Consider the following 24,435-nt stretch of genomic DNA (forward strand, 5'->3'; position numbering starts at 1 on the left):
CTCTGACCATCACCAGCAGGAAAGGTGCGTGAAGTGTCTTGGCCAAGGACACTACAACAGAGCAGGGGTTTGAACCAGCAACCCACCATTTGCAGGTCAAATGCCTGCCGCCATCGCAGATGTCGCTAATATTTCATTTACCTTCTACAGTACTTCACAATTAAGCACAACTTTGTGTTGGTCTGTCACATAAAATCTTCATAAAATAGACCATAATGTTAAAAATGAAAAAAAAAAGGTCTAGAAGTACAAAAGACAGTGGAACCAGCAGTTTCGAAATTACTTGCACAAACGCATTCCCCTAATTGGTGTTGACAGGGATAAGCTAACACACACAGACACACACTTCCTCAAATACTTTGGCAAATTCCAAGCAGTCAACAAAACATGGAAATCATTTAAATAAAAATCAAAACTTAATAAGAAGTGCTTTCAATTGTGCGGTTAAGTGTACACTCTGTCTCTTTGGCATGTTTCTATTTATAGGTATTGCTACAGTCTACATGCTCTTTCAGACACTGGGCTGCGGTACCTTTAGCTGACGCAATTACTGTTTCATTGAAATTCAGCCACTTGATCTGAATTTCCCTCTCCATCATATCTCATTGAACATTTTCCGAAGTAGTGCATCGATGGCTATATGAAATAACAGCTGAAAATGTTAAAAAACACAAAAAAACCCGCAACAGTCTACTGTTGTGCAGTATTTTACCTTGAAACTCTCTTGAGGATGCCACAGCCCCTTCCACACATGTGGCGGCAAATGTACATGATGAACAGAAGCATTGTTTATTTCTGCATATGAAAGTGTCTGACACAACATGAAATCCACTCCCCTGAGTTGTAACTGAGCATGAACTGAATGAAGGAAAGCAAAACCGATGAGAAATTTATGAGGTAGGTTAAAAACACAGAAATACACTGCCTGGCCAAAAAAAAAGTCGCCACCTGGATTTAACTAAGCAAATAGGTACAAGTCTCCTATTGGATAAGTACTGCAGAGGCGATTATCTTTCAGCTGGCAACAAGTTATTTAACCCCAGCTGATGCAATGAGTAACTCCTCATTTCTTAAACAACCATGGCAAAAGACACATCCTGTGGTCGTGGAAAAGACGTTAGTCTGTTTAAGAAGGGTCAAATCATTGGCATGCATCAAGCAGAGAAAACATCTAAGGAGATTGCAGAAACTACTAGAATTGGGTTAAGAACTGTCCAACGCATCGCATCATTAAAAACTGGAAGGATGGTGGGGAACCATTGTCTTCCAGGAAGAAATGTGGTCGGAAAAAAATCCTGAATGATCGTGATCGGCGATTACTTAAACGTTTGGTCAAATCAAATCGAAGAAAAACAACAGCAGAACTCAGGAGTATGTTTAATTGTGAACGCAAAAGCATTTCCACATGCACAATGCGAAGGGAACTCAAAGGGTTGGGATTGAACAGCTGTGTAGCCGTAAGAAAACCTCTAATCAGTAAAGCTAACCAGAAAAAAAGGCTTCAGTTTGCTAGGGAGCATAAAGATTGGACTCTGGAGGAATGGAAGAGGGTCATGCGGTCTGATGAGTCCAGATTTACCCTGTTCCAGAGTGATGGGCGCATCAGGGTAAGAAGAGAGGCAGGTGAAGTGATGCACCCATCATGCCTAGTGCCTACTGTACAAGCCTGTGGGGGCAGTGCTATGATCTGGGGTTGCTGCAGTTGGTCAGGTCTAGGTTCAGCAACATTGTGTGCCCAAAGAATGATGTCAGCTGACTACCTGAATATACTGAATGACCAGGTTATTCCATCAATGGATTTTGTCTTCCCAAATGGAACGGGCATATTCCAAGATGACAATGCCAGGATTCATCGGGCTCACATTGTGAAAGTGTGGTTCAGGGAGCATGAGACATCTTTTTCACACATGGATTGGCCACCACAGAGTCCAGACCTTAACCCCATTGAGAATCTTTGGGATGTGCTGGAGAAGGCTTTGCGCAGTGGTCAGACTCTCCCATCATCAATACAAGATCTTGGTGAAAGATTAATGCAACACTGGATGGAAATAAATCTTGTGACACTGCAGAAGCTTATTGAAACAACGTCACAGCGAATGCGGGCTGTAATCAAAGCTAAAGGCGGTCCAACAAAATATTAGAGAGTGTGACCATTTTTTGGTGGCGACTATTTTTTGGCCAGGCAGTGTGTATATATATACATATTTACCTTTTTAACGATGGCAGGTTCACCAATAGATGAAATATACAACAGCTAGAGACACCACATGACTCCTGTCCTCTCCCTTTCTGCTTGCCCTCCCGCCTGGCTGACTCATCCCAGCCTTTCTGGAGAAGCTGAAGAAATATGTGCCATTCTCAGAAAGATTACAAGCCACAGATACACAACACTGGAATGTAGGTGAAACCCAATCCTATCCTGTCGGCGATAGGATTGGGCTGTGATAGAGCGCAGCGCTCCTCTCCCATCCTCTCTCAGGTCATTTCCACCATTTCCCAAATAGTCACTTGAGGCCAAAGAGCTCAGACACCTTGGGTATAAATCACCCCAAAATCTTTCTTAGTCTTGGTCTCCACATACTGTACACTTGCTTCTACTTCTGCTTGCTATCATCAGTCTAAGCAGTGTTCTGGAAATGATACAAACTCAAATTGCTGCAGGCTAGGAGCTGATTTCTGCCAAAATATATTTTCTTTCTCGCCTTCTTACCGTCTCCCACCAGGGAGAAGAAATATATCTGAGTAGGAAGTGAAAAAAAAGAAAATAGCTTCACCCTCTCACTCTGAAAATGTCTTTATTTGTCTGTAGTACTTGAATAACTACTGTGTCACTCAAAAAAGTCAAATTGAGCTCAATTTATATAGTGGACCCTCATTATAAGTGCGGTACAGGGAACACAGCAGCTCATGAATAGCTAAAATCTGTGAATACTTTGGTCCCCTAATGCTTATCTACTTAAGAGTTCAAACATCAAATACATCTTAATGTGTACAGCAGAAGCTAACATCTCCTTATTTCCACTGTTGGAGGTGCAGCCAATAAGAGACAAGGAAAATAAATGCTGCTCCTGGATTGGCAAATTTGTAATCGCCAGCCAATAAAGTGTCAAGTAGCATTGCACCTAGTTCAGTCAGGTATGGATTCATATACTGACAGATACACTCCATCTTGGGCTATATGTAATACATGTTTTTGGTAAATGTAGTTGTTGCTGTGATTTCTTGATTCTGTGTTTCTTCTTTTTTTTTTTAAACTCATTCCACCGGTGTAGAAACAGATTCCGAATGTATTTTCTTGCATTTTCTCTTTTTTCTTCCTTCTCTCTATTCTTAAATCCCTCTCATTTTTTTCCAACTATTTATCCCAACACACCGGAATGAAATACTTGTGTTACCTCCTCAGCACACCTTTGGATTTGGCAAAGGCCTGCTAATGAGCCAATTTGATGTGTTAGAGCCAGACTGCTTTTAGGACAGTAGATCTCAAAGACTAGGTTTGGAGACTCCTGCTCTAAACCATTCCCAGAACATCTGAATATATACTGAGATTGCATTACACATAGAAATTCCATATTAATTAATTAAGTGACATCTGAAGACAACTGGATTCTTTGAGTGGTTATTGGAATAAGTGGGACTGAACACTTTTCAGATTTTCCTTGGTAAAAAATCTAAAAGTGCACCACTTTCCTTCCACTTCTCAATTATGCACTACTCTGTGTAGAGTAGATGTTATATTTTTCTTCCCATTAAACTTAGATTATAGAACGACAATGATGAATAAATGCATCATTTGAAACTTATTTAACAGAGGCACCAATAAATATGGAGACGGCTTTAAATGTATACATGTAAAAGCTCCTAATTAATAATGAGATAGCTCTTACATAATTTATTTAACTGCTTCCACTGCCATATGACTGTTAGTTATGACTTCATATAATAGTAATGCAGTTAGGTACAGTAGACTGAATTTCACAGTGTAATTTGATTGCACAGTGGGTCATTTAAAAACCGCTCAACTAACTTATGATGAAATGTGTTGTTGCATCAGCAGGTTTATTTATAGCTCTGTCATATGTAGTAGCTGGCACTGACCCTGGTAATAAATATTAATATACGAACCCTATTTGGATAGTTATTTTATATGTGTACGTCTGTGTGTTTGATTCTGATGTTAAAACACTCCGTCATAATAGGACGGTTCTTCATACCTCTAGGCTCTATATGTGATTTATATTGTTTTGCTACTGTAAATGTCTTTTATTGAAACATGACATTAAGTGGGCTTCAAAAAGACATGATTACAAACAGAACATTGGTTATTTCAAAATATTCGACTTTACAGCTGCTCCAGAAGGAGCCCCTGTTGTTGTGGGACAGTTGATATTGTACGTAGGGCTGGAATGATTCTACTCACGTGTTGTTGAATAACTTTCCCCAAAAAAGGAGCGGGTGGTGTGTGGCTGAGGTCACCTCGCACAGCAGGTGATGAACAAACACCCCGGACACAAACACATTCCACACATATTTTCACATCTACACACTCAGAAAGATTTGCCCGTTCCCTTTTAATCATTTTCTCACATTTTTAAACATTCGCACACACGCCGACACACGTGCACACGCCTTCAGGAGAGATGGTAGTGTCGGGGGGCTATATCAGTGTTGGGATGGGTATATATTTCTGGCTGGTGCTGATAAGCCAACTGATGCCTTGCCTTATTTAGGCAGCGCTCAGTGCTGATACACTAGCAGAGGCACACACAGTGCATATACTCTGTATGTGTTTGTGTAGCAGGCTGTTTGCATCTCAGTGTATATGTATGTGAGGGGTTCATGAGTGGAAATAGCTGGGCTCTGAATAAGTGAATGTATCTAGATAGAGGTGCATGTGTACCTAAAACACTTCACTACTTTCTTATGTAAAGGGAAGTATTGGAAAGGAGATTAACTTACTGTTTTACAGAATTTCTTTGGTCACTGAGAATTTTGACCCAACATTTTCCCACTACTTAAATTCAACAATCAAGATATTTCTTCTCTTGAGAATGTTTGTCTTGTTAATTGCTATCTATTTGTTGACGTTATTTGGACAAATTACTACTAAAGAAGCACCAAAACCCCTTTTAATTTTTTAAAATTTACATAGAAGGTTTTGGGCAGTTGGTGGAAAAATAAAATGTGATAAATATACGGAGAAGACAAGAATGTTCTTCAAGTGCTATAAGAAAAAAATATCTATGCATTGTAGGCTAGCTAGCAATTCTGTTAGTGCAACATTTGAACTTCCCATTCGAGAAATTGTATACTGGTCAAACATGAGCAATTTTACATGGTTTACCTATTGCTTAAGATCCTTAAGAGTAAGGCGCGTATGTTAAAAATAATAAAAAATATTTTAGAAATAATTTATTTTATTTAAAAAAACTATTCACATACATTTTCAATGCACCATTTTATTATAGTTTGATAACGTTTTATTACAGTCCTTTTCCAAACCACAAAACTAATGCAAATCTTTGATTAGTGAATGATGTGATTGTGAAATCTGATAGCGGTGACAGCAAAAAACCCTTCTAGTGTGATTAGTCAGGGGCTGCAAATTCTAAATCATCTCACAAAGGACTTTAAAATCTCTCAGTTAAAAAACAACCCAATTTGGGTTTATTTTGCAAAGTCCAAATATGGATCAATCCAGGATTAGGTTGATTTCACTCAATAGACTTGACCCTGAATGCCCAGTTAGGTTTTCACTCCAATAAAATAGGTTATAGTAACTAATGGCAATCACAGAGTGAACTGAAAAGAATAATTTGATGTGTTCTGCAACTCTAATCTCAAGAAATCAATACAACACCTCTTGATATTAGTCAAATCACTGTTTAATACAAAAAATGGGATTTTTTGTTGATTTTAAAAATCATGGCTTACAGAAAAAGAAAATGTGAAATTCAGTATTTTAGACAATAAGAACAGAAGACAAAAAAAGAGAATTTACAAAACAGAAATTTCAGCCCACTGGAAAGTGTTTTATGTACTGAACTAAATACTTTGTTGGGGCTTATTTAGCATGAATCACTACAACGATGTGGCAAGGAGACTTTCATCCTATGACTTGGTTCAGGCCAGGTTGCTTAAATAGCAGCCATCTTTAGCTCGTCTAATTTGTTTTGTGAATTATTTCTCCTCTCAAGACATTTGCCTCTGCACATTTTCCCTCCCCCATTTTTATCTTCTACTCACCTTGCCATTACTATACTTGAACACAGCACATCGCTTCTTTAGGAACTAACTTCTCTTTCTTAAGGGCTCTATGCTGGAAAACTGTTGAGTCAATTGTGCTCTCTTTGTGGGTTGGTCATAAAATGACCATAAAACATTAAAAGTGTTTTTTTCTAAAAAAAAAAAAATAATAATTTGAAGTTTTCACTAATTGTAAGCTATTGACATTAGCTAGATACATTTCTTTTTGTGTAAAAAATCTTATTAAAATGTTGATGTCATTCTGATTGATTGACATGCACCTGGGTAGTCATTTAAACATCTGGTCTTTGTACACATTCAGAGGAGATTTATATAGGAAGCTGAGATAACAAAGGCGATCACACAGTACCATGCACACTCTGTGTGTACATACAGCAAAACTGCTGAGTTACCAAGATACCTAAACTGCTGAGCTGTAACAAAAAACGATTCATGGGAGAAGCTTCATGAGTCTGTGAACCTTTCAGCCGCCTGGTCACTTATCTCGGTTCCCAGGCCTCATTTAACCAAGCCACACAAACACACGCCCACACACGCACTCGCCGCGGACTTAGTGAAAGTGTCCATTTTGCAAAGATAGGTGGGCACAATAACTGTGAATGAGAGACAGAGAACTTCACTCCACTGCATCACACTGGCTCTCTATTGATTAGCTCATCCCAAGCATGAGGTCATCAGCTCCATCCCAGAGGCGGATGGGATAGCTCCTCTCTACTGTAAAACCACAGGGGAGTGTTACTCTCCATGCCCCTTGTCTCCCCCTCATGATCCTCCATCACTTCAGCCCTCCTCTTCAGAAACCATCAGCTCAGCAAACATGCAGCTTCCCTAGTCGTGCTCTATTAGAACCCGTACGATTTAATCCATTTTACTCTCCGACATCTCCCTCAGCTCGCATGCTTCCCTCTGCGTCCTCTGGGAACGCTGCACAATCAAAGACAGAGAGTCATGTGACTAGGACCAGATCAATACGAGTGCATCTTTCACAGTGCACTGTACTGTACAACTAGACTTACATAACGTGCTTACAACTCGCCGTTCTGTGGAGTTCAGAACACAAATATGCTCTTAAAAAATATCTTGAAAGGAGGCAGATAGTTTGAAGACTTCAGTGCATGATGCAGACTGTAATTTGATCACTCAGTTCAGCAGAGGGAACCTTGCTGTCTGATATAAACACTTTGTACAAACTGAATCCTTTTCCTGTCGATTCCCTGTGTAAACAACCAAAGAGGAGATCAGATGTCTCTTGCTTTAAAAGCATCCGCCATTTTTCTCTATTCTCAGTATGATTATTTCAAGCCCAGTGGCCTTCACTGACATGCATGAAGTCTCACCATAATGCAGGTTCTTTTGTTGACAAAATAGGAATGAAGACATTTTGCATTAAACATGTCCAGTCAGCCTTGTGTTTTTTTTACATGTTTGAACTCAAATAAGCATATTCTTCTTAGAATAACAATTATATACTATCATAAATACCTTGTATTCAAAGTCTCTGCTATTATAGTGCAGTTTTGTCTTTTAAAACTGTTACTTAAAGCCAATCTTAAATGTTTTGCAGAAAACCTGTGAACCATATGCCTGACTGAAACAGCTTTGCTTTTCCAATAACTGTCAGTGAAATCCTAGGTAGAATCTTCAGCAAACTTCTGCCTAACAAGTTGATGTGTGTGCTTCTTTAAATTCCTATGTTGTCAAAACTAAATGCATCAAAGTGCCATGTCTGCTTTCTTTACTGACGTGACTAGCTTTGCTCAAAGATTACAAACTCCTAAAGGCAGAATAAACATATCTAGAGTACTCTAACAAGGCTCTTAGTGATTCATAACAAAACAAGGCTCTTATTGTTTTTGAAAAAACTATTTGAACTATGACAGAAAAACAAAAAAGTTGGGTTCAATGAGATGCTTACATTCTCCTTCGCCTTCTTAATTTGAGGGTTTCAATTATTTGAATTTGAACTCTTCTTTTACCCGGGGTTTTAAAAAATGCTTAAAAGAATAAGAATTACAACTGATTTTTTCTTATCCGTACAGAGTTAGAATATAAAGACCAAGTAAACAAGTACTTGGCCCTTGGCATCCAGGAAACCAACCAATGAAAATAAACCAAATCTGGTAAGAAGAGTGGCCAATCATGCTAGGACCTTAGTGATGGCTTCCGTTTGCTAAGGCACATTTATCTACATATTAGTGGGACATAATTGTGCATGTACTCACAATACTGATTTTTGTGTAGACCAAAAAAGGTTTGCTTATTCCACCCTGAAAACGAAATAATAAAACAATAAAAGCTGCACATTTATATTACATACATGAAGATGATGACAGGACATCAGCATATCCAAAATTGTAGATTGTTTCATGAAGCAGCCTACTTAAGTCACATGGCACAAACTTTTGCAGACATAGACAATAAGCCAAATATATGTAAGAACTTTACCTGTAAGGGAACAGCTCAATTCCTTTTTTTAAGTTTTAAAGGGGGATACAATATGTTCACAGATAAAATGTTGAAACATTTTAAGCAGTCCAAGAAAGATCTAAGTCTTGTTAGCTTCACACATGTTGCTACGGTTGTCGTGAGGATGAACAACAAATGATCAGTTATTGTGCTGTGATTTAACCATGTGTTTAAACTACACTCACACATCTGAGCTTCTGAATTTCATAAATTGTCGTTGATATGTTTATGCATGCAAATTTATGTGCCCCCCTTCGGAGAGCAGGAACAAAATCAGCCATGCCTGATTGCATAAAACCCTTTTCCCAGCTTGTACTCGCTCCCTAAGTCATCACTCATACAATTCCCTGATGCAATGAAAGCAGAAGATGTCAAAGCAATGCTGTGAGCCCCAGCGTGGTGGTGGAGATCGGTGGTAGGGGGGACTCTGGATGAAAAGGTCACATCACATTCACCTGTTAAAGAGCAGATGCCACATCAGAGCAATACTTGGCGTGGGCACAGCTATGGGTCATACAGCTCACACACGTGAACTCTCCGACACACAAATCATGCATACAATGCAAACAAAGACGCCCGACCTCTTCCCCTGGGAATGAAAAACTTGTGCAGAGAATAGAAGCAGAACCTTTTTCCAGGGACTATTGCCCTGGCAACACAAAATCCTTGATTTTTATACCTGTTGTATAAAGGTTGGACAACAGGTCACTAGACAACTCAGAGCCTTCAATTTATAAATACCCGACTCAGGGTGTTCTCCTGTATTTGTTGTCTGTTTAAACAGTGCACACATACATGCATATACAGGAGGATGAATGAAAACACACATACACATAAACATCACAGTACCTGGAAGCGGCTATTTCCACCTTACTCCTCGCAATGGCTGCAGCCCGCTGTGCCCCCTCCACAGCGCGATCTACCTTCTCTTTGGTTTTGGGATTCTTAAGAGGAATCAACTGCTTTCTTATTCCACGCACCAGCACATTATTTTTGTACTTCCCTTCTTCTTTGGTGCTGTCTGGGAAAACAGTGCACCCATAGCCATGACGCTTGTTGTTAAGCCACTCTCCTTCATATTTCATCCCGTTGGATCTCTCCGAAACACCAAATCCATTACGCTTGTCATTCTTCCACTCCCCCATGTAGGTCTCAGTCGTGGTCGCATCCACGTGGTCCTCCAGAGGTAGGTCCTCGTCTGGCAGCTCGCCATCACCGATTGATATGGTGGAGTTGGCATCGCTGGAACTGATTCGGCTCATGGTGGCATCGCTCCTTGCGGAGCTGCGTTTGCTGGAGATAGAGGTCCGAGAGTCAGACTTGCGCAACTGCCTAAGGCTGCCAAAAAGCGAACCCCGGCGGAACAGGCCCTTCTTCTTGCCGGTGACGACCTCGCTGTCTGAGTGGAAGTTGAGGACGAAACCACCGCGAGTGCCCGTCGGCGTGTCCACAGGGGAGGAGAGGTCATGGAGGACTGCACCGTTGCTCTGCTCAGAGCGCAGAGAGGCCATGGATGTACGAAGCGGGGAACGGATGACGGTGGCCATGCCATAGGGAACACTCTGACGGACGCCATAACCATGACGCATCCCACCCATCCATTGGCCTTGATAGGTTCCTGGGAAACATGTAGACATAAATCAGTGAGTTGCTGTGGTTCCCTAAGGTTTTACTATTCATTCTTCAACAAAATCCATTTCCGCTAATAAGCTCTAGATATTTCACTTATGTCACATCTACTATGTGAAAATGGTTGGAAATAAGAACGATACGTTGGCATTTTACAGAAATCGAATTTTTGGTGGTCAAGATTGGGAACTGTTTGAGAAAACTAATGTAATTTATTTAAACATGTGTTGGCATAGTGAGGAAGGAAATTTAATAGTGGTAATTGGACAAACAAAATCTGCTCCTCTACTTCTAAGAATCTCTTTGCGCTACCCGTCAGTTCAGGATAAGACTTGGAGTACGTTCTGAAAGTGAGAATGTAAGGCATTCTGGCAGAAATTAATGGACTTCACAAAGGTCCTGAAATGAATACACTTACTCATACAGTAATTTAAAGGATCCTTGCTTTGGGGTCCAACCTACATACAGTATATAGTTAATGAAATGTTTTCTCTTTTTTTAGATCAGGTGATGGTAAACACAGCTAACTGAATCAAAGGCTTAATTGAAGACCATCAGATTCTGTGAATCACTTGGTATAAACAAGAATCACTTGGGTAGGATTATGTTTTCAGGCAGCGACTAACTCTCCTCACTGACGATACGCAAATTCACTTCTGCTTGCCTGTGACGACAGGGAATTGCTATGAGTCACATAATAAGAGGAATACTTTATTATTCCTATTCAGCGCTGCTGAGCATGTGCAGGTCTTCTGTAGCTTCTTCAAAGCATCACATTACAATCCTGATCCTAATTAATACGCTGCGCCAATCTCATTTCGCAACACAATGAAATAAGCTGCTATGGTCACATATTAACAAAAAAGGGGGGAAGAAAAGCTACACTGGCCTGAGCGGGAATTTAGATGGATAAACAGTGTGATTAACAGGCTGGCTCCGCACTGCAGTCCAATTTGGTAACCCTGCAGATCAAGTTATCAGGATGCAACAGGGTCAGACAGCCAGATGTTGAGTAGATCCTCTAGGATCAGCTGATTTACCGAGCCCAGCAATCTGCAACAATCATATGTAAAGCATTTATTCTGCACCATGAGGCCTTACTTAAGAGTAGATAACAAATCCTCCAGTGTCTTGGATGTCTCACAGCGAGAAAAAAAATGATAAGTAACAATACTAAGAAGACGCTGTATTTAGTAAGAAAATGACAGTCGTCTAGTGTATGAGAGGTATTTACTCATGGATTATACACTAAACATTATATATGTTGTCAAACCTGATGGTATATGTACATGAATTGTTTTTTGTCTTAACCACAGGTGTGCTGCTTGTAAATGATTCTCATTGTCCCACAGTATAAAAATCTTGAAGAAAATAAAATATAATAATTATATAATTTAATTATGATTTGATTAGTTTCATTTACAGTACAGACCAAAAGTTTGGACACACCTTTTAATTCAATGAGTTTCCTTTATTTTCATGACTATTGACATTGTAGATTCACACTGAAGGCATCAAAACTATGAATAACACATGTGGAAATATGCACTAAACAAAAAAGTGCAAAACAACTGAAAATACCCCTTATATTCTAGTTTCTTCAATGTAGCAACCTTTTGCTGTGATTACTGCTTTGCACACACTCTGCATTTTCTTGATGAGCTTCAAGAGGTAGTCACCTGAAATGGTTTTCACTTCATAGTTGTGCCCTGTCAGGTTAATAAGTGGGATTTCTTACCTTATAAATAGTCATGAAAATAAAGAAAACCCATTGAATTAGAAGGTGTGTCCAAACTTTTGGTCTGTACTGTACATACAAAAAAGTAAAGTACCATATTCTTATGGTACTTTGGCATTACATTAAGAAAACTGTAACATATTTTACTTTTCATAACCTTGGTGTATGTTGAAAGCAGCAACTTGTCCATGTCTAGGATGCTAATTTTAGCTTGCCTTCATGTGTGCAGTGCAACTCGGTTATTTTTTGTAGAGAGGTGAAGTTTAAAACCCACTCAACAGAGTTCAAAACATGGTGTGTTTAATTTTACAAATTACTCAATATGCATGAGTTTAATTTTTTATGGGCTTTACACCATCCTTCTCCAATGCACTTGTTTCACATAATAAATTAATATATTTTTTGGCATTCTTTTAGATTTGTAATCTGGATTTATGACCTCTAGGGGGCATCTTGTTAGTTTGGGCGATCTTCAACAGCTGGTTAGTTTTCTTATACCTTGGGCTTGCTCAGCTCTCAAATCTGTAATAATTACTGTGGATTTGGCTGGAAGTCAGCCCTCAAACTGAATTAAGCTTAGGCCCAAACAGACCCCATAAGACAAGGGTGTTCCCAAAACCCCAACCAACGTTCCCATATGGGGCCTGTACTGGAAGGAAATTGACTTATAAATGGGCCTCAAGCAGAATTAACTGTGGATCATTTATGACCTACAGTTGATTTCTTAAACAGATTTCATATAGGTCAACTGAACAGGTAAAAAGTGGCACCCACAGAGATTATACTACATACATTGGCTAAATCAGCTGATTTTCTAAGTATATTTTAGAGATCTACAAAAGGTTCAAAATGCTTTCTCATAGAAGAAACCCATTCTGAGTCCCTGAAAATTATACCAGTTCAGCCTAAGCAGAGTCAATATGGGGCCCCATAAGTACATGCTGGCTGGGGATATGGTTCCACATAGAATATTCAATAAGAGAATAACAGGGAGACCATTTATATTCAGACTATGCTTTAAGTGGGCTGATTTGCTTTGATGTCCAATCTCCATCTTCATCAGGCATGGTGCCACTGAAGAGGAGTCTCACTCCTCCCACTGCCTGCGAGGAGCAACCGGTAGTTGCCAAATGAGATGCACTTCTATTTTTTTTTTAAAGGAGGCCGCAAAAGACATGAGTTTAAAAACTCATGGGGGGCATAGGAGCGGATTTTGCTCTTGGCCGCAGAGTGAAGCGCGCAATCTCAGCTCACATCCGATGAAGATTTACACAAACATGTAGCCTATTACAACTTCTCTTGGTTTGAGTCTGAGCAACCTACACACAAGCTGCAGAACACATGATGTGTTAAAGCCACAAGGAGGCTTGTGGGTTCTTACCGCCATCGCCGTACGTTTCGACCCCATATCCATCCTGCAGCCCGTTACTCCAGGTCCCTTCGTATCTGGCAGGTGTGTTGTGGCTTTGCCGGACCCCGTAGCGACCCTTAAAGCCGTGACTCCACTCTCCTCGATAGATCCACCTGCCTTTATTCTCCACGCCGAGCCCGTGCCGCTTCCCCTGGGACCAGTAGCCCTTGTAGGTATTCCCGCTTGGCCAGGTGTACACCCCTACGATCTCGAAGCCGTGCGACCAGGACCCGGCGTATTCGCCCTGGCCCTTGGGTCCGGTGCAGATGCCGTGCCCGTGGGCTTTGCCATCCTCCCACCCCCCGCAGTAAGTACCACCGTCGTCGAAGTCAAACCTTCCGCCCGTCATTCAGATAAAAGGCTGGGGAGGGAAAAACGCAGATCGCGCTGCTGTTGCTGCTGCTGCTGCTGCTGCTGCTGCTACTGCAGACTCGGGCGTCTCCAGGACCGAAGTGGGCTGTTCCAGAACTGGCGCTGTGATGGAAAAGGACGATGGCAAGCAGGATGATGATAATGATGATGACTAGAGAGGAGCGAGAAATCAGAGAGGATGAGAAAACCCAGACACCGATATGTAATACAAATGGCATGCGTAATGGCAAGAGTAAAGGTATGAATGGTGGGAGTCATTTACCGGAGGCGCACACCCGGATTCTCCGCTGTGTGTTGCTCGTCTCCCCCCTCTCGCCCACTGATCACAGAGAGAGAGAGAGAGGTATGGAGACCCTGCTGAAGAAAAAGGCACCGGGCCAATCGCGACGTCACGCCACAGAGGACCTCCCACTCTCATCTCTGCCTGTCGCGCTACCACCCCTGGCTGAAGAGCCTTGACGCCTCAGCCCTACCAAAATAAGGCACCTCTATATTTGTGTCACATTTGAAAGACGCGCCTTGCAGGCCACAGGTGTAAATGTCGACAGTAGCTGCACGCCCAACAAACGCGTTTAACCGTAATTATCAATGATGAGATTATAGCTTTTTTTTTTTTTTTTTGGACTAGTACAAAAATATACAATAGGAGTGTATCATTGTGATGACAGCACTAAGCAGAGCGCATTCTTAAAAAAAAGGCTTGATGGTATTAAATCTATTACAATTTCAACGGGACTCAAAAATAAAATCAAAGGAAATCATACTGGCAACTTTAATTAGGTGGATCCATCAACTCAATTATTTAGTATTTTGTAGGCCTGATAAAGCCCAAGATGACTGCCATCGAGAAGAAAAGGAATATGGCGCCCTCTGCTGTAAAATGATTGTTATTGGATATAAATGATTAAAAACTATTAAAAAACAATATCTTTGGGAAGAAACACAAAATACAGATCGCACTGTTCAGATTTTTGTTGTTTTAAAAAAGAATAAATCACTGTTTAATGCAAATTTTCTTCTGCCCAGTTTGTTAAATAAATCCCCCATAAAATACATGCAATGTTGTGGATTCAATTTGATTTGAGCGTGACACTTGTTGCAAACGATCTTTGTCATATTGCTCAAGCAGAAACATGACCGAGTGAGCGCTGTGGGGAGCAAACTATCTCTGAGGCATTTTTCTCCGGTAACCTAATCAACAAAAAACATCTCATGAACATTGAATGTGCTTTAAATGCCTAGGAAAACTTTCGACTTTGCAAGTGTTTATTTTTCTTTCTGTTATATTTCCATTACAGAAACATTTAAGATGTGTGTATTAGTTTGTGATGCATTTTCCCCTTTTGTTGTATGTCAATTACAGAACAACAACAACAACAACAACAACAAATCAGTTAAGAAAAGCAAGCCTCGTCTGGAGACGTTTTTGGCTGTTCGTTGGCTGTCACTGGTGGACAAGATCGAAGAACAATAACGAATCAGATACTGTTAAAATTTGTAATATGGCTGAAATTTGAGTTTTGCAATGTAAAATTGCATTCTGTTCACTTATAAATACAAAAAAAAAGGTTAAAGAGTACCCTTGATCTCAATGACTTGAGCTGGTGCTTACTTACTTACTGGAGTAAAATTAAAGTAAAACAAAATGTGTTCTTTTTATTCCAAGTTCCACGCCTGGCCAGCAGGGGGTGTAACAATGTGAACCTTGACGTGGCGAATACTTATCCTCTTGTCCCCTCGTAAGACTAACAGATAAAATGGCGTCGGAAAACGGCTCTGAAACCCAAGATGAGAAAGCAGCTCTTATACAGGCCAGCTCAGAAGAGGAGACGCAACAACAGGGTGGCACAGAGTTGCGTAACAATGACTCAAAACTAACGCTGTATCACTGGACCCAGTCCTTCAATTCTCAGAAGGTGAGTAGGTGTCATCAAGCTTCAGCACCAAATGTCAGTGGACAGCTCCCTGATATAGATTTATTCACAGCTGCAGCAATGAAAACTGGAACAACGCGGGTCGAAATTATTTTTGAAACATTATTAAAAGGACAAAGTTGTATTTTTGCGACATTTATTAATTAAAATCGTTGCATATTGGACTAAATTATTTCAGGTGTATGAAAAGAGAAGGGCTCTGCTGACCCTAGATCTCTACTGACCCTTACATTTATCATTTAGGTGCGTCTGGCCATAGCAGAGAAAGGTTTGCGCTGTGAGGAGTATGATGTGAGCCTTCCTCTCAGTGAACACAACGAGCCGTGGTTTATGCGTCTGAACCCCGCGGGCGAGGTGCCGGTTCTGGTCCACAACGATAAAGTCATCTGTGATCCAACACAGATCATAGATTATCTGGAGGATAACTTTAGCTATGGTAAGACTACATTACTTTGCAAAAACATAAAAAATAAAATAATAATAATAATAATCATACCGCTTAAACTTTTTAGCATTTGGCCTAATTAATAAGATTAAATTATGCCCAGGTTTACTAATTTAGTAGTTTTCTGATAAGTTTGAAAAAGAGAGCAGCAAGGCATCTGGTGTTAGAATATTTGGCTTCTTTTAGTTCATTTGTCTACTTTTCACTTTTCTGTTCAGTTTTGTTCAAAACTGCATGTGTGTGTGTTTTTTTTATTTGCTTTTAATGTTTGTCTTGGTTTGCATTCATCCACGTGCTCTTAAGATTCTGCACTGCAAATGAAAAAAATCAGGCAAGTATGAGATTACTTAAGTTGAAACTTGAAAATAATTAATCATTGAATCTTTTCAATATACCATCGTCAATTGTCAGCATACCATCATTGCATTTGTAAACTGCCCTTTTTGCACACATGTCTTCTAAAGGCCTGTCTAAGAACATGTCAAATGTTTAAGTTCAGATTAGTAAGGCTGAATAAGTATGAATTATTTGGACCAGAATGGGCAGCTTTGAAATCGTAGGATGTACTTAATTTTCCTTCAGTATATTAACAATCACGAGAGATTTTTGCTTCATGACTGAATATCTGTTGTGTTAACATGTCGGCTTTTCTTAAAGTCTGTTTTGATGTCCATATTTTTACTGTTTCCTTGGCCTGTGTGTCTCCAGAGGGAACGCCCAGGCTGGTTCCTGAGGAGAGCAGCAGGTACTATCTCAGAGTGCAGCACTACAGGGAGCTGCTAGACTCGTTGCCCATGGATGCATACACGCACGGCTGTATACTTCATCCTGAGATCACTGCTGACTCCCACATCCCTGCATATGCCGCTGCATCGATACGAAGTAAGGCAACCCGAGATGCAGAGCAGTTTAAGGTTTAGACCCTATAGGTGCCATTTGTTATTCCTTACTTGGATATTACATTGGTTGCCCAAAACTCCTGCTGCTTATTTTTGTTATTTCTCTGTCTACATATATTGCATCCTGTATTGTACAATTCCTTTTAATTTTCTGTGCAATTTACATTTTTGCAATCCTTATTAATTTAAAGGGTCAAGGGAAAAAGTTATTTGATAACATTTCAGAAAGACTGAGAGTAAAACTGATATCTTTAAGTCAAAATTGAACATACAAAATTCATCATAAACATGAATGTTGTCCCTGTCTGTGGCTTTTAATGATTTATTTGTTTGTGTTCTTTCAGGGCTTGAAAGAAACATACAACAGAAAACATATAAACTTTGAAATCAAAGAGTGGATGCATAAGTCTGACTTTTCTGGGATGGATTTTTGTACAATGTACACATGGTCAGCTCTCCTCTAGAACCATGTAATAGGAATATCCATATCCTTGTTTAAATTTGACTGAAGGTTCCTTAGCACGTTACAGACTTATGGTGTTATTCTGACAGGATATGTGATCTATATTCTTGGGATAACTGGTAGAGTTAACTTTAACTGTTTACTTTCTGTTTTTGAGGTGTTTGAGATTATTGTCCTATTGAAACAATCACCAAGATAAAATGTTAAACCTTGTAGATGTTGATTTGAGGCTAGGTTAAAACACTGAGATAGTGCTCAATCACCTCTCCCTCCATTTTGTGCAATGCCTCTGTGCCAATGGCAGCAAAACAAACCCAAAACATGACGCTTCCACTGCTATCACTGACAGTCAGCACAATATTCTTTAATCAGAAAGCTTTACCTTGCCTCCTCCAAACATGCTAATTTTTACTGCAGCCAGATTGCTCTATATTTGCTAGTATTTTTTAATTACCTGTAAAAAGGAACATTTCAAAGGCACCATTAAGGGCTCGTTGTGCGTGAATACTAGAGCCTTCCATCAGCATAATCTTTTCATAAAAATAACTGATTGCACACTGAAGTACACCTTATGATGCTTGTGGCTGTTTGTTGTTGGCAGCACAGATTGGAAACACGCAGACGAAGCTGGCAAAACTGGCTGAGCAGAACCCGGAGCTTAAAGATGCTTACGTAGCAAAACAGAGGCGTTTGAAGGTAAGTTGGGATAACAATATTAGCAAAGAGCCAAATGTGCAAAAATGGAATTTAGAACCAGACATCTTGACTAATCACTTTTTCTATTCTACTTCTTTTCGACTATGTCTGAACTCGGTCATAACTTAAACTAAAAAAAATTGAGGTTCTATGATTAGCTGGGGAGATTTGTTCTGATCTACACTTAAGTTTTGATTGAGTGTAGATTCAAAACATTTAGTTATTGATTTTGATGTGCCAGATGTGAATAAGTCTAAAAAAATCATTCTTAGCTTACATTAATGTTTGGAAACTATTTCTTCTTTGGTTGGCCTTAAAATTAATAATATGAACTAAAACATCTCAATGTGAGAGCATTACTGGAGAATTTGTGAGTCAGACTGATTATTTCAAGCAGTAATTTCTTTCAGCGTGTGTTGATATGCAATGTAGAATAAAGGTACATAGTTTCCACAATCATTTCTAATCAAATGTCTCTGTAAGGTTAGGTAAAGTAAGGTAAGGTAATTTTACTTAAATAGCATATTTTCAGCAACAAGGCAATTCAAAGTCCTTTACATAAACTAAAAAGAAATATAAACAAAATAACAAACCAAAGGAAAGAACAAAAGTAGAAAAATTATCTAATTAAGTTGATCCAAAGTAAATAAACCAGATACTCATGTTCAGGGTTGCTACATAACTATAAGTAAGTATCCTCTGGTCTAATTCCTTGTCTGGGTTGGAAGGACAGGAGTCTTAAAAAGTAGTTGCTCAAGTAGTTTTTCTGGATTCTAAGTTTCTTCTAATCCCTGTAGTCTAAGTTGTTTGACCATGACAACATGAAGTATCTTAAGAAGCTCCTGGATGAACTGGAAAGTGTGATGGACCAGGTGGAGACAGAATTGCAGAGGAGAGCAGAGGAAACACCTGGTATGTCAGAAAACAACCGCTGTAAGCAACATTTAGCATCGACATTTTTTTTTATTTCTCTTTTTAAATGCGTCTTTCATCTTCCATCTTCCAGAGGAAGGCAAACCATCGTGGCTGTGCGGAGACTTTTTTAGCATTGCCGACGTCTCTCTGGCGGTCACCTTGCACCGCTTGAAGTTCCTCGGTCTTTCCCGACGCTACTGGGGCAACGGCAGCCGGGTCAACGTGGAAACATACTATGAGCGTGTTGTGGAGCGGCCGGCCTTCAGGAGGGTGCTGGGCCACGTCAACAACATCTTGATCTCTGCTGTCCTTCCTGCGGCGTTCCGAGTCGCCAGAAAGAACGCTCCTGTTATAGTAGGCACAACTCTGCTGGTCGGGGTTCTTGGGGGAGCTACATATCTCGCCTTTCTCTACATGAAGAAGAGGCTCAGTCTCTTTAGTTGAAAGTTGGATTAAACTGATTTAAACCATTATTGATCATATTACACAGATCTGCTATATGTAACTCAACTATTCAGCACTATTGTCTCTGTTGCCTGTTGCGCTCAAAGCACTTTTATCCATCCTTAATTACTGCTGATTTAAGGTATGTACTTGTGATCTGATGTTTGCTAGTTTCAGTTACATGTAACAGAACATTTACCATTTAAGCAAAAAATATTATATTAAGTATGCCAGCATTTTGTTATATGGAAGGATCATCACTTCTTGGTTTCATAGGTTCTACTGATCTTCCTCTGAAATGTCTTTGAAGTCGCCACGGCTGCACATGAATGCTACATTTATGCCTGGCAACCCTTAAAGTAGAACAGTGTATATATGTAATATTAAATACAATATGATAAAATGCAAGTTGATATTGACTGGGCAGCAATGAAAAACGTTTTACGAAAAGTGGAAATTCTATGTTTAAGTGTTAAAAATTTTTCCTCAAATGTAAAAACTCAAAGATGATCAATCTGATGTTTTATTTTAATTCTGTTATTTCAAAGATTTACATATGTCTATTCAAAGATGGGCTTGTTTGATTTATACTGAATTTTGCATGGTTGGAAATTTTAAATAGAAACTGCTCTGAAAGCCCATATTCTAGTTTTTGCACTTTATTTCGCAAAGACTTCTTGTTTTCTTCGCTGTATTTCAATTGTACAAACAGATGGCTTCATGCTTTCTGAAAGCTTTGTTGGTTTTTCAGACTTGCATATGTGTTTAGGGCCTAACGTACATATGCAGGGTATTAATCTAATATACTGTACATGTCTTGACAAATAAACTTCCAAACAATGTTAAAGTTTTACCTTGCATTCATTTGGCACTGAGAGGAGCATCTAAAAAATATATGCATCTTAAATTATTACAATGGTTTCAAATATTCTCTTTTTGTTACATTACAATTATTACATGTTTTTTTTTATGATTGACCCACACATAACTGTCTATAATTATTGTTCACTTAACTGTGTATAGAGGATTGGTTACAGGCGGTCTGGTGCCTGTTTCCAGTGGTCATTGGATGAGGTTCATGGTGATTAAGAGAGACCAATTAACCTCCTGAGGGAATCCATGTACAGGCATGAACATGTAAATTTCATGCAAAGGCTAGGATTTTAACCCAGGATCTTCTGACGTCAGTGCAACCCGCTGTTCCCCCAAGCACTCTTTTCAGTCTGTGAAGACAGGAATTATTTTGATTCAAACTAGAATACTGGAGATTAACTTGTGTGCATGACATGAGGAGAAAATAAAAATAAGGGAAATGTCACACCTTGAAATTTTGCATACATTACACACCTGTGCTGCTGATCTTTGCAGTTCTTCCACAGACACAGTGGGTGTCTTTGCTTTCCTTTCTTAATAGTTTCCTTGATCTTGAAGTTTGTGGTCATAAGGTGAAAAAATGTGAAGCACCATGAGTGAAAAACTCCTGCAAAGCCCTGTAGATCAACATTTACAGTAATCTGTTTAACCCAGTCAGAGCCTCCCCCACACCTCAACAAAATTGACATTTAACATGCGCATGGCCTCCATTCAGATTCCGCCTCACGTGAGCTCAGCCTCACATAAGAACAGACGCAGGGACTTTTCAACAAAATCTGCCGTTTTTGTTTTTCGGTGTCCAAGGAGCTGCTCTGTGGGGCTGTCAAAGGAAATTCCAGACACGTGTCGAAGCCACATGAGAGTTGAGATGTCAAGAAAAAAAACTCAAAAACTTAACATTAGCTCACACGAGCACATTAGCATTGGAATATCATGCTAGTGTTTTTGAGTATCAACCAAAATGATGCCATTTTTGGTCTAGAGTTACGTAACAGAGGCCCTATTACAGGCCCCCTTATTTCTTTCTAAGCCAACAGTTTGAAAATCCATACTTTTTGTCAGTGTGGTCAAAAACTAGCAATTGCATGTTTTATCCACTAGATGGCAGTGTTTCCTCATAGTCATCTGACAAAGGTGAGAATCTAATGTTTGTTCTTTCAGGCAGGGGCAAAAGATGCTGCTTAACAATAATAAAACAAAAATCACTAAAGGATCAAATTTTTTAACTGAAAGTAATATTTTGCCTAAGCGAGTCTGCAAAAGGACCTGTCTCAAGAATCTCTAAATTGTTGCATCACAATTTTGTTACCTAGCAATCCCAAGCCAAGCCCAGCACCTCACCTGGCAACCCAAATGGAGCTCCACCCACTTCATTCAAGACGTTAAGCTAACTCTGCATTGGCTGCTTGAAAATGAAAATATTTTGTTGTGGCCTTCAATGCAGAGCATGGGTCCATGCATTTTCTCACAGTCAGGTAGAACAGAGCTGCGTGGCTTAGTTTCATTTTTGCTTGCAATGTCCCTGTGAAAGTTATAGTTTGCACAAGTCACTTTGAAAACTACCAACAGCATATGGCAGGATTTGCCAAAAGACTTTGACTGAAGTAAGGTTCTGGTCCTACCGTTCACTACAAATCTGCAGATGATTGTGATGCAAGTACAAAATTATGTCTTGTGTGTTTCGTATTGTTGTTCAGTGTCGACATGAATTGTCATTTAGCACAAGCTAACTCTTAACACATACTCTGAGTCAAAGATGTGTGGTTGTACCACTATGCATCTGCTTATTGCCATTTTCACTGAGGTGCTAATATAAACATTGAGCTGGGGGAGCTTGGCTAGCAACAGCTTATTTGCATAATAGTGACATAGCCCTAAAACAGCACATTCCTAAATTAGCTAAAGGCTATTTATCCATCCATTTTCAAACATGCCCATCCCTAGTGGGTTTGCAAGGGGTGCTGGTGCCTATCTCTATTCAGAAGTGGATTGCTTGTGTGCTTTGGCCCATTGTCCTATTGCATAACCCCAAGCATGCTTGTACTTAAAGTCAGGAACTGATAGCTTGGTATTCACCTTCTGGATTTTCTGCTCGAGAGCAGAATACTTGGTACTTTAAGCAGAGTACCTTAGAAGCAGGTAAAAACCAAATGGCAAGTCACCAATGTTATTCAGAGCCTTCATTTTAAACAAAGTAGCAACTTTTTTGGAACTTATTAATGTCCTTACAGGCAGATCAGTTTGAAATGAGGGACAATCTCCCATCTTACATTTTGTGTCAAAAGAGACATCATGGAGAAGGTTGTCCACACCGATGATGTGGCATTTAAGACGTTTTTACTGGTCCTTCTGCACCACTTGTGGGATGTAACCAGGCCAACTAAAACATCATTTATCCTCCCTAACCTTTTTGGTGTATGTTAGAGATGGTGACTGGCATCCAGTCAGACCACCAAAAACATTAGAAATGTTCATCTTTTCTCCTGTTAAAATAAAGCAGTCTGCATCAACAACTCTTTCATTTTCCTCTGTTGATCTGTCATCCAACAGCTTGCTTTTCTCTGACCACAACCCCTTTCCCTTTGCTCCTTCTGGTAGATAGTCTGTGTCAGAAGAAGTAGAGCAGGTGTCTGCTTTGGAAATAGGTAGTTGCATCGGAAAACCCAGAAGACAAACACATAGGATGTAGCAATAGAGGCTTGCACTACGGTGAATTTATGTGATTGAGATGGAAAGCTAGAAATTAGAGGAAGAACCTCAAGCAAACTGGGCAGAAAGTTGAAATGTCAGGGAATAAGAGAGTAAAAGTGAGTGGTGCAGGTGGGGCAACATCTTTCTATCCCTGCTCTATCCTTGCAGAATGCAGCTTGCAGAGTATCTCCAGCAGCCAATGTGGTGTACACTGAACAGGTCAACAATTCATTTCAGGGCAGCACATTGACGAGCAGGACAAAGAAACTTGCACACTCGCACTTTGGGACATTTTTCAGGGATCAATTAACCAAACATGCACATTTTTGTACTGCGGGACAAAACCCAAGAACCCAGAAATGCATGTATGAATAGAGAGAACGTGAAAACTGCTTATTGTTTTACTTTAAATGTCTTAGTTTAGTTTATCTTAAGCAGGATTTCTAGCTGAATTTGAACGTGCTAACAGGACAGCAGGTGGACTGCCAGGTGACCGTGTTTGAGTTGTGTTGGATGTTCACAGACAGGCAGGCTGGGTAAACAGAAACCCCCCAACGGTCAGCTGATGGCCAGCTTGATACACCATGTCAGCCCAGTAGATGAGATCTTGGAAACTTCCATCAGACATTTTGCAGCTGGGGTTTAGTGGGTAAAGAAATACTCAATCTTAGAATCAGAAGGAAATGGTGATATAAACCAGAGATAAATTTTCTGACTGCTTAATACAAACCGAGAATGTAGCACATTGCTCTTTCCATATTGACACAAAGAAAATGTCCTGGCAGCACAGAAGTTACACGTGCTTCATTTCTAACCCTCCAGTTTCTTTGGACCCACTATGTAAAATCAAAGAGAGTAAATGTCAAAAATGTGTTGACTCGACTGTTCTGAGAAAGCACTGGCCCCTTCCAGAAAGCACCCACCTTTCAGAAAGTCTGCGATGCACTGTTTGCCAAGTGGACGGAGTAGGGATCTCATGATGTTGACACTACTGTTAAAATGACCCCCCGCTGACTCATGCTTCCCGGCTTTATGATGAAATCCTGTGTCACCATTCATCCCAACATGTGCTCCTCAAATATTTAACCGTGGCCTGTACAAATACTGTAGGCCCAGAGAGATGATACCCAGCACCATTTGGAGCATCACAAATCTTTGGTCAATTGGCTCAATGTGGCCAAGTCAAACACAC

The 24,435-nt window shown here is 39.9% G+C and overlaps 2 protein-coding genes across 3 annotated transcripts in view; one reads left to right on the forward strand and one right to left on the reverse strand.

Moving 5' to 3' along the window:
• jph1 (junctophilin 1) overlaps positions 1-14,388 on the reverse strand; it is a 40,899-nt gene extending 26,511 nt beyond the window's left edge. Inside the window, exons 1-4 of one of the 2 annotated variants that reach the window (XM_023326306.1) lie at positions 14,146-14,388; positions 13,482-14,034; positions 9,583-10,351; positions 5,907-9,188 (exon numbers count right to left, since the gene is read on the reverse strand). In XM_023326306.1, coding sequence (XP_023182074.1) covers positions 9,185-9,188; positions 9,583-10,351; positions 13,482-13,860 — 1,152 coding nt within the window. In that variant the 5' untranslated portion in view covers positions 13,861-14,034; positions 14,146-14,388 and the 3' untranslated portion in view covers positions 5,907-9,184. Of the gene's footprint in view, positions 1-5,906; positions 9,189-9,582; positions 10,352-13,481; positions 14,035-14,145 lie in introns of those variants that run through there. The other variant, XM_005797875.3, reaches the window with a different exon arrangement.
• An 852-nt stretch (positions 14,389-15,240) lies between these two features.
• Positions 15,241-20,521, forward strand: gdap1 (ganglioside induced differentiation associated protein 1). The gene is made up of 6 exons (XM_005797876.2): positions 15,241-15,799; positions 16,061-16,253; positions 16,971-17,144; positions 18,226-18,320; positions 19,118-19,232; positions 19,327-20,521. Exons 1-6 carry the CDS (start codon positions 15,641-15,643, stop codon positions 19,677-19,679), a joined length of 1,089 nt encoding a protein of 362 aa, XP_005797933.1. The 5' UTR covers positions 15,241-15,640; the 3' UTR covers positions 19,680-20,521.
• Positions 20,522-24,435: the final 3,914 nt, after the last annotated feature.

The sequence above is a fragment of the Xiphophorus maculatus genome, chromosome 21 (genome assembly GCF_002775205.1).
Source record: "Xiphophorus maculatus strain JP 163 A chromosome 21, X_maculatus-5.0-male, whole genome shotgun sequence".
NCBI classification, from domain to species: domain Eukaryota; kingdom Metazoa; phylum Chordata; class Actinopteri; order Cyprinodontiformes; family Poeciliidae; genus Xiphophorus; species Xiphophorus maculatus.

Bases quoted from the DNA above. Each gene is read 5' to 3' on its own strand.
- gdap1 (XM_005797876.2), top strand. From the start codon at position 15,641: ATGGCGTCGGAAAACGGCTCTGAAACCCAAGATGAGAAAGCAGCTCTT. The intron at 16,254-16,970 runs GTAAGACTACAT...GTGTGTCTCCAG, and splicing joins GGAGGATAACTTTAGCTATG to AGGGAACGCCCAGGCTGGTT. The intron at 18,321-19,117 runs GTAAGTTGGGAT...TAATCCCTGTAG, and splicing joins CAAAACAGAGGCGTTTGAAG to TCTAAGTTGTTTGACCATGA.